Source organism: Apteryx mantelli, unplaced genomic scaffold (genome assembly GCF_036417845.1).
Source record: "Apteryx mantelli isolate bAptMan1 unplaced genomic scaffold, bAptMan1.hap1 HAP1_SCAFFOLD_20, whole genome shotgun sequence".
Classification (NCBI taxonomy): Eukaryota; Metazoa; Chordata; class Aves; order Apterygiformes; family Apterygidae; genus Apteryx; species Apteryx mantelli.
In genome coordinates, this window is record NW_027118553.1 from 16,610,674 (window position 1) to 16,620,868 (window position 10,195).

General features: G+C 52.1%; 1 protein-coding gene across 1 annotated transcript; it reads right to left on the bottom strand.

Annotated features, from left to right (window-relative positions):
• Window positions 1-709: 709 nt before the first annotated feature.
• LOC136996064 (olfactory receptor 14C36-like) lies at window positions 710-7,535 on the bottom strand. The gene is made up of 2 exons (XM_067317059.1): window positions 6,608-7,535; window positions 710-777 (listed from the first exon to the last, which is right to left on the bottom strand). The coding sequence occupies exons 1-2, from the start codon at window positions 7,533-7,535 to the stop codon at window positions 710-712; spliced, it is 996 nt and encodes a 331-aa protein (XP_067173160.1).
• Between the last annotated feature and the right edge of the window lie 2,660 nt (window positions 7,536-10,195).

Below are 10,195 nucleotides of genomic sequence, written 5' to 3' on the forward strand. Positions count from 1 at the left end.
GTTTCCTTATCTTTCAGCTTACAACCTAGAGTGATATCCACCTTCTCCAACTGATATTGATCCAGAGTGTCTCCTAATGAAGTCGGGACAGGTAGGAAAAGCACCATCCTGGAGGTCAGACAGCCATGGAAAATATTCCTCCCCTCCTCCCCAGCCCTGCCACTTCCCCCATCAGCCACTGGGGACTTAGATCACTCTTGTTCAAATCTAACCTTTTTCCACTCAAGGCTGTAGCCGAATGTTACAGTTCATGTGCACCAATTCCCACCTGCTTTCCTTAGACAACTAGCTGCAAACAGGCACACAAGGATTTGTCTTAATTGCGATCAAACACAAATAAACTTGATCCAGTGTCGTAAGAAATAAAAGACACTCCTCAACTGTATGTCAAGTCCAAGTTGCCTCCAGTGAGATGCACAGTCTACAAGGAAGAACCTTCCTTGAAATAGATAGGAAAGGCTGGATAGACGCACAGTGAAGGAGTTGATTGAAGACACAAACTGCTGAATTATGAGGCAAGTTTTAGACCTCCTGAAGCTTAAAGCAGCAACTGGAGAGTTGAGAGGTCTCTGAATGATAAAGAGTAAGGGGAGGAGACAAACAGGGAAACAAGGGAAAGTGCATATGTCCAGATACTGTGACACAGAGTTGACTCTAGAAATGATCAATTTAATCAGGACGTGTCGAAATATGTGAGAGACTATTGAGATTACATCCACAGCATAACAGACAGAGCACTGGTAACACATGTTAAGGGGCAGATCAACATTTTTTCTCCTGAGATTCATGCCCTTCCTCAAAATTTCCATTACATCATTGTGGGAAAACAGTGACATTTTATCAACATTAATCAGTCCTTTCAGCTGATGAAACTGTCCTCACATTTTTTTTTAACGTTGAAAACAGTTCTTCACCTTTCCAGGCAGAACTCAAGTGTCTAATCGTAAACAGCACTTGGAGAGGCCCCAGTGTCCATGAGGCACCTGCCTGGGCCTGGCAGCTCTCACAGGGGACCTGCAGGAGATCAGAGCCCCTCAGAGCTTCAGAGGGAGGCTGGGCAGAGGGGACCAGGGCACCTGCAATGGCACCAGCCACACATGACCCTGTGACTGCATCCCACCCCAGTTCTGAAAACCACTTTCCTTTTCACACAAAAACATAACGCAGAATTGCCCCAGAACACTAGTCTACTAAAACAGAAAAAATCAAGTGAGATAATAACAAAAAAATGAAAAGCTGCAAAGTATGACAAAGCATTTCTTTGCTTTCAGTCTTTGTCTTAATTTCTTTCTTGTTTCAGTTTTAATGTCATTTTCTAAACTTTTCTGTTATAATCAGGCCTGCACCATTAAACAAGATATTTTTGTGTCTCACACAGAGCCCAGTGCTCAGAAAACCACCCTCTGCCCACGGCTGTCCGTGTCACTCCTCACTCTGCACAGAACACATTGCACTCTGAGGTGTCGGACTCTCTCGACTGATAAGGAAAGCAGGGTGACCAGCTTTAAGGAAATGCTCTATTTTTGGGTGGCCAAATTTGCACAAATCTCAACCTACCCGTGTTAAAGCAATGTTTTAAAGGAGTCTCTAAAATATCTTCAATGCAATAACTGACAAAAAAAAAAATCCTCTTTTCCAAAACTTCACACAGTTTTTACCATTGCCAAATATTTATTCCTTTCTTATTCATTGGCAGCACCATGTTCATGCACTACAGGAATTAGTCTGTCTATGCGAGCGTGAACATATAGAGAGAGAGAGACATTCTTCTTGAAAATACATTTGCTGGCAATGCTCTGGTGTAGTAGTGGAGGAATGGAGAAACATTGTTCTGAGGAACTACTTTATTTAAATGGACATGTTTCAGATCTCTTCTTCTGCCTCTCTCTCCTTTCTTCTTCCTCTGCCTCTTCTCTCTTTACAGAGCTCTCCAGGGAACAGTTCTCTGAATGACAGCACTTGGGGTGGGGGAGGCCTCTGGATGTCATCTAGCCCCAACCACCCTGGTCAATGCAGAGGGAACTAGATGAGGTTGCCCAGGGGCTTCCCCCAGTTATGCATTGTCCACAAAGGTGCTGAGAGTGCGCTCCATCCACTGTGCAGGCAATACATAAAGATGTTAAACAGTCCTGCCGCACGTGTTGATCACTGAGGGATGCTGCTAGTAACCAGCTGCCACTTGGAACTTGTACCACTGATCACAGTGTTTCAGCCTGATGGTCCAGCCAGTCTTCTGCCTTCCCTATGGTCCATTGATCCAGGGTAGGTCACAACAATTTGCCTCTAAGGAGAATATGAGGGACTGTGTGAAAGGCCTTGCTAAAGGGAAGGTTCACAAAATGCCCTGCTTTCCCCTTGTGCACAAAGCCATTCATCTGATGGCAGAAGGCAATCGGGTTGGTCAGGCATGGTTTCCATTTCCCTTTGGTCAACTCATGCTGCCTCTTCCAGGCCTTGTCCTTCATATGCTTGGAGATGGTTTCCAGGAGGATTTGCTCCATCACCTTCCCAGGGACTGAGATGAAGAGGAGCAGCCTGTCGTTGCCCATCTCCTCCCTCTTGCCCTTCTGGAAAATGGGTGCAATGTCTGCCTTTTCCCAGTCATCAGGAACCTCCCTGATTACCTTGACCTTTAAAAGACAATCAACAGCAGCATTGCAATGACTCCAGCCACCTCTCCCTGCACCCTCGGGTGCCTCCTGTATGGTCCCATGGACTTGTGTGTGCCCGCTGGGCAAAAGTCCTCCCCAGCTGCATCTTCCTCTACCCTGGGTGAGGCTTTGCTAACACAGATGCTGCCAAAGGACTTGGGGGCCAGGGAGACCTGGCAGTAGACAATACCAGTAAAAGACAAGGTGAAAGAGGCAATGAGCTCCTCAGCCTTTCCCCTGTCTTTGTCACTACATCCCCTGCCCCATTGTGCAGGGAGAACACATATTCCTTCTCTGCCTGCCTTGTGCTGCCCATGTACTTACAGAAGCCCTTCTGGTTGCCCTCCTCATCTCTTGCTAGCTCCACCTCCAGCTCCAGTTGAGCTTTGGCTTACCACCACAGTGGCACCAGACCCCCAGGCATGCCTGCCTTCTTGATGCCTTGTTGGGGCCTCCAGGACCAGGCAGGAGGTGTGCGGGGAACTGAGTGGTGTCTGAAGCCTGCAGCCCTGGCCACTCAGCAGGGGTGGTGGGACCCTGCTCCTCTAGGTGAGACTTGGCTCTCCTGCATTTCCCCAGGGTGAAGCCTGTGTCCCCTCTGGCTGGGAATACAGCCCGGCAGGGAGGGTCAGCACGGGAAACATGATCTCTGTTCCGGGGTGTGAAGAGAGAGGGGAGGGCAGAGGGGGATCTGCTCATGTCTCAGGCACTGATTCCCTCCCTGCAGCCAGTACAGCCCTGATGATGCCCTGTAACCCATGAACCCAGGAGATGGGACACCTATCTGCTCTGGCTCTAAAGATTTCTCAGCCCTTCAGACCCAGGATGCAAAGCACCAGTGTGGGGACACCTCAGCAGTCGAAGGGGCTGAATGCCTGGCGTGTTCCTGAGAACTTTTCTGCAGTCTCCTGGACTACTTTGACTCCTGTTGCCCATGGAGCAGAGACTCCTTTGGAGGATGAACTCACTCACTGTGTGACTCTGAGGTCAGGCTTGACCAGGGAGTGCAAATGCCAGCAAGGCCTCAACTCCACAACAGTGTCCCCTTCCCAAGACTCTACTTTCCAGCCCCTTCCTCCTAGAGGATTTAGGTTGGGAGGGACTGCTGGAGATCCCCAGGAGCATGATCTGCTCTGGCCTGGGCTAACTTTACAGTCAGATCAGGTTAGTAAGTGCCTTCTCCAGGAGAGTTTTTAAAGATCTCCTGGCCCCTGCCCCAGTGCTGCTCAGCTACCATGGCTGTTTCTTTATTTTTTCCTTAAATTCATTTGAAATTTCCCTTACTGCATCTTCTCCTTGTTGTCTCTTGCACTTTACTCCCCTTGGCCCCCACCCAGACCGTTCCATCTACATTGAACGAGGACAATCACAGCCTCACCTCCAAGTACAGCCATACTGAGATCTCCTGGGAACACACAGGCAGGCTGTGGTGGCCAGCTGCAAGTAGAGCTATGTGCTGCAGGTCCCTGTGTGGTCTCAGAGGAGAGCGTATGGAGACAGAACACGGCCCAGGGCAGAGCCTGTGGGCTGACACAAGGGCAGAGCTGGGGTCAGCAGGGGGTTGAGAATAGACCTCCAGCAGCTCCTCTCTACACCTGAACAGGGAGTGACGCACCCGGAGGTGCTCCTGAGAGATAATGGTGACACAGGAGAGGCGACACCATGAGCTGTCATGCTGGGCACTAACCACCTGTCCTGGATCTGGAAGTCCTAGCAGGCAGTGCCAGTGGCTGCAGCCCCTGAGAGACCTCCGACCCTGCTAGCAGCAGTGAGTCCCCTCCATGACCGTTGAGAGCTTCCTGGAATGTCATGATTCCCATCTGCACCCCATCCCTGCACCAGCCCAGCCCTGCTGCCCTGCACGTGGCCCCACAGCCCCACTGCCCCACTGTACAGGCACTGCACAGGACAGAGTGTGTTCTAGGGTGGGGAAATCTGTCCCCAGAATGGATCCCATGACAGACCTCAGTGCCCCATCCCCTGAAGGGCCTGCTGTTCAGCAGCCTCCCACCAGTCCACAGCCCCTGCCCAGCCCTGCTCCTGTCCCTCTGGTGTTAACAGAAGGCCATGCTCTGGGGTCTGCTGAGGTCTGAGCCTGCAGAGAGCCCAGGCAGGGCTGGACATTCCCCCCACCCAGGTCCTGAGCCTAGCAGGCAGATAGAGCTGGTCACATTCCAAGATCACCCCTCACCAGAACCATGGGGAATGGCCAGTGCTGGAAACGGCTGGTACGAGGGGCTGGGTCTGGGAGGAGTTTCCTGGGGCAGTTTCTCCTCTCTGTTCATGCAACAAGCTGGGTTGGATGTTTGTTCTGACAGACCCTGTATGAGGGGTCCCCCCATGGGAGGAGGATGGTCCACAGGCCCAGTAGATGACCCCAGGACCTCCTCTGCATGCTCCCTGCCAGCCCTGCAGGGGACCCAGCAGAGGGTTTGTCCTGCCACGGCTCACAGCTGGATGCCCAGTCCTCCAGCTGGGCGTGGAGCCTTGTCTGGGGGTGACATTTGGGGTATGGACCAGCACACAGGGTGTCTGAAGACATACATTTTGTCTGAAGGAAATGTGCTGGGGACAGGGCCTGAGGGACAGCAGCCAACTGATATGGCTCCTGGGTGCTGCTTCCTTCAATGCAAGCTCCCATGAGGGCTCCCAGCCTTCTTTTTGGTGCCACCCATCAGGATGGATGATGGCACAAGGAGCTGGGAGGGTGGGGAGCGTTAATCCTTCTTCAGGCACTTCCCAGGCCATGTGGAGGGCCAGCAGAGCAAGGACTTCTGGCTCTGCACTGGGAGCTCACTTCAGTGTGCCCACACTCGGAACATTGTCTTGCATTAAAGGTCGGCAATTTCAAGCCCAGTTCCACTTCCTTCTCATCTCTCCCAATCCCTCCTCTGATCTCATTGGCCATTCCCACACCCCCTCCCCTCTTCTGCCGCAGGGCCCTGAGCTGATGGTGCTGCTCTGCAGAGTGAGCGGGCTGTGGGGCCACAGGGTCACAGGGTCACTCTGCACTGGCCATGCTGGTCAGGGTGGGAAGCAGACCCAACCAAATGGGGATCACGGCCTCTAATCCCTCCAGGGACTGCGCATGTGGCAGGTGCTTGGAGGGACTATGGAGAATTTCCAAGGGTACTAGTTGAGTCCAGGTGCGCCTCTACATCTTGCCCCTGGTATCACACTGACAACATGAATCGCTCTCCAGTGTCCCTTCCCCATGACAGATGGGGCCCCACTGCCTCTGCTGGGATGACAGACTCCTTCTTTGCCCACAAATCCCTGGGTTTAGCACTTTACCCTTAGGTGACTCCACCTTGGAGGACCTCTCCCTTTGTGAGGCTCCACTCACTGCCCACCCCAGGCACACACTGTCCCGGGAGATTCCCGGAGCTCTCCTGGCACCTCCAGATTCCCCTCCAGAAGGACGGGCATCTGACACTGTGCTTTAACATGTGGAAAGGCTCTGGGTGTGTACATCACCATTGACAATTCGTCATCTCCACTGTTACTGGACACCAATGGGTGAGTCCTAAATCCAGCCCTTGGTCTCTAAGAGATCATTATATGATTAGTGGATTTTTGCTTCTAAATCCATGGACAACCCTGCCCAGCAGGCCCTTTTGACATGCAATTCCTTAGGCCTATTCTTGACACCAGCTTTGGAAGAAAAGCCCAGCCTTCAGGCACTGCACTGGGTAGAACTTACTTTATTACAGAGATACTGTGTGGAGTCAGCTCTGATGCAGCGTTGGACACAATTTTATGTGGGTACCAGGTGAGACAGAGCAGTCTCACTAAAAGTGGAATGAATCCAAGCATTTGTGTAGCAACATGATAACAAATAATAATAATAATAATAGTAATAATAATAATAGTAAAAATAAAGTGAACAAACACAGGTCAGGGCTGGTTGGGATACACTGGGATTCAATTGCGGAGAGCAAAGGCAATGTAACCACTGCTGAAAAATGCCCATGAGATCACTTTCCTCAGGGCATCTTTGAGCTCCTTGTTCCTCCTGCTGTAGATGAGGGGGTTCAGTGTTGGAGGCACCACCGCGTACAGAGCAGCCACCACCAGATCCAGAGCTGGGGAGGAGAGGGAGGGGGGCTTCAGGTGGGCAAACAGGACAGTGCTGACACACAGGGAGACCACGGCCAGGTGAGGGAGGCACATGGAAAAGGCTTTGTGTCGTCCCTGCTCAGAGGGGATCCTCAGCACAGCAGAGAAGATCTGCACGTAGGACAGCACAATGAAAATGAAACACCCAAAGAATAAACAGACACTAAACACAATAAGCCCAACTTCCCTAAGGTAGGAGTCCGAGCAGGAGAGCCTGAGGATCTGGGGAAGTTCACAGAAGAACTGGTCCACGACATTTCGTCGGCAGAGTGGTACGGAAAATATGTTTCCAATGTGCAGCAGCGCATTGAGAAAACAACTGGCCCAAGCAGCTGCTGCCATTTTGACACAAGCTCTGCCACCCATGATGGTCCCATAGTGCAGTGGTCTACAGATGGCAACAAAGCGGTCATAAGCCATGACTGTGAGAAGAGAAAACTCTCCTGTAAATAAAAAGATAACCAGGAAGAGCTGGGCAGCACATCCCAAGTAGGAAATGGCCCTGGTGTTCCACAGAGAATTGGCCATGGATTTGGGGACAGTGGTGGAGATGGAGCCAAGGTCAAGGATGGAGAGGTTGAGGAGGAAGAAGTACATGGGGGTGTGGAGGCGGTGGTCGCAGGCTACGGCTGTGATGATGAGGCCATTGCCCAGGAGGGCAGCCAGGTAGATGCCCAGGAAGAGCGAGAAGTGCAAGAGCTGCAGCTCCCGTGTGTCTGCAAATGCCAGGAGGAGGAACTCTTTGAGGGAGCTGCTGTTGGACATTCTGCTATCTCTGGGCATGGGGGACTGTCCAAAGAAGAAAAGACATTGAGAGGTTAGGAGAGTCTTTTCAAGTAAAAAATCCCCCAAATGTTCCAGTTCTCATACAACTCCCCCACTTTGCCTCTCTCTTTTCGGAGAGCATCTGTGCACAGCTCCCTTGCTTGAGCTCCACTTTGCACTGGCAGAGTGCGTTATGAGGAGCAGGGACTTCTGCCTATGAGCTCCAGAGGAGTCAGTCCAGCTGTACAGTGGTGGGATACATGGGAATGGGGGTGACTAGCTCTGACAGTCACAGTTCCTGTCAGGTGAAATCCACTGGGCATGTGGAAGGGCTTTTCAGCATCTGCACCACCACTTCTAAAGAATGAGGGTTGAGGAACTGAGTTCATGGGATTTTTTAACAGTGTTTTTTTTCTTTGAGATGCCCCTGTCACCCCTGGGGAGTGATCCTCAAAGGCAGCAATTCTCAGCATTTCTACTGTGAATCCTGAGAAAAATGGATTCCCTGTCGCTTGGTGCAGAGTGAGGACAGCTTGTCTATTAGCCTTCTTCCCAGCTGTCCTTTGCTCGCACCTCTTGGAGCTGGGGGATGATCACTCTCATATGGTGCCCTAAAAAGAAACCAGCAACTGCTGAGAGCAGACGAGTGCAGTTTCAAAGTGCAGATCTCCAAATTTCTCACCCTTTCTCCAGGCACCTGAGGGAGGACTCCACACTCCCCTTCTCGGCAAGAACACACAGGGCTCTTTTCAGATGCCCATATACAGCCTCCCACCACCAGCTCCATGCTTTCAGCATCTCAGCACCTTCTTCATTTGTCTCTCAGATATCACAGAGGTGCTATGAGACAGCAGTGCCTTTCTGGAAGGCAACTCACAGCCTGGCAGGACACCACAGGGAAACAGTCCAAGGACTGTTAGGACTGGAAATGGGCTCTCTTTAAGGGACAGTCAGCTCATTTCCCAACCCCACAGACTGCATTTCCTGGAGCTCCACATGTTAGAAGGGGACTGGGGAACCTCATCCCCATGCAGACCCCTCTGTTCCACAACTTGCAGCATCGGTGTCTGAACCGCAGCTGAAAACCCTGAACCCCAGGGAGCCTGAGAGAAGAACAGGAGCAGCAAGGACAGGAGGGGAAACAAGGAGCAACACCATGATCCTGCTGCCAAGGGAGGCAAGGAGAGAGGGGCAGATGGGCACTCAGGAAAGCCTTCCCCTTACCCAGCTGGGCATGCCACCTTGCAGACGGTGACATTGCAGGGCAGTCACTCTCAGCCCCTTTGTCAGGCAGCATGAAATGGGTCCGTGGCAGAAGAGAGGCCCCTCTCCTCTGCCGGAGTTCTGGCTGCAGAGGAGGAGGCTCATACTCTGGAGTTCCCTCTCATTCCCTGCCCATCTCTGCTGCCTGGAGCTCTCCTTGCTGGGAGCTCTTTCTCTGTCACATCTTTTCCCAGTCAGTGCTCACAGCCCCCATCCCACCCTGTGTGTGCTCAGTTCTACCCTGAGGAAACCTCCTGCAACAGGCCACTGTGCAGGGGCATCTCCGTGCATGCAGGTCCTGCAGGTCAGATAACTTTGTATGAGGCCCCAAAGGTGATCCTAATGCTGTCAGTAGGCTAAGGTGAGGATGAAGCAGCTTGCTGAGGGTCCTCAAAGACCTGTTAATCTCTCAGAGTGAAGGTTTAGGAGTCCCAGTTCCTTGCCAAACCACAAAACTCTTTCCTTTTTTCTCCCTGCCAAAATTAGGGAACTGAAAGCACAGGTACATAAAGCTCCTTCTCTTGCAAGTAGCCCTTCTCTTGATATTCCTCTTGAAAAGGCTCCTTGGACATCTCCTGTGCATGAGATAGAGCTGTGAGCAGCCCTGAGCCATGCTGCACCCTCTCAGCAGGAGAATGAACCTGCCCTATCGGGGGTCACTCCTTCCAACTACAGCTTCATCCTGCAGTGCTGCAGGGAGTTCCCTGGCAGGCTGAGCACTGACCCTCGCAAGCAGCAGAGTCACTGCCCCGGGCACACAGCACCCTGGGACACAGCGACACTGCTCTGAATCACAGCCCTGCACAGACCTGTGTGCCCATCCCAGCTACACACCCCTGCAGCGTCCCTGGGAGAAGGTAGCAGGATGCCCTGCCCCTGTGACAGTGTGGCAGGGAATCCCTGCTCTGAAGCATCTCCCCCTCCTCTGCACAACGAGAGGCCGGGAGATCAATCCTTAAAAATCCAATCGTGTGACTGGATGGGTTTCAAGACCTTTCTGGGAACCTCAGTAGTATTGCCCTACAGCCAGAGACTTACCGTGCAAAAGGCTGTGAAGATTTCTTCCACAATGAGCTCTCTGTCCTCCCACTCCACACTGCCTTGCACTTCTCTCTGCCTTCTCTCATCTCATGTCAGCAGCAGCAGGCAGAGCCCAGAGCCCTGCTGCTCTTGGCAGAGGAGCTGCTCCTGCACACAGTTGTCTTTGGGCAGTGCTGCCAGGTTGCCATGATCTCCCACCATCCCCAGAGCCTGGCCTTGCTCAGGAGTAGAGGCCAAGCTGAAGGCATGAATTTCTCTGTCCCTTGTGCTCCCTCCTCCTGGGAAATGTTCCCTGAAGTAGACTAAAATAATCACCTATTGTCCTTTTCTGAAGAGTGCAGAGAGACTGATTCCAG

What these genes read in the sequence shown, in the direction of transcription:
- LOC136996064 (XM_067317059.1), bottom strand. Translation starts at nt 7,535, where the DNA reads ATGTCCAACAGCAGCTCCCTCAAAGAGTTCCTCCTCCTGGCATTTGCA. An exon ending in CTCATGGGCATTTTTCAGCA is followed by an intron (nt 778 to 6,607) that starts GTGGTTACATTG and finishes CATGAATCTCAG; the next exon opens with GAGAAAAAATGTTGATCTGC.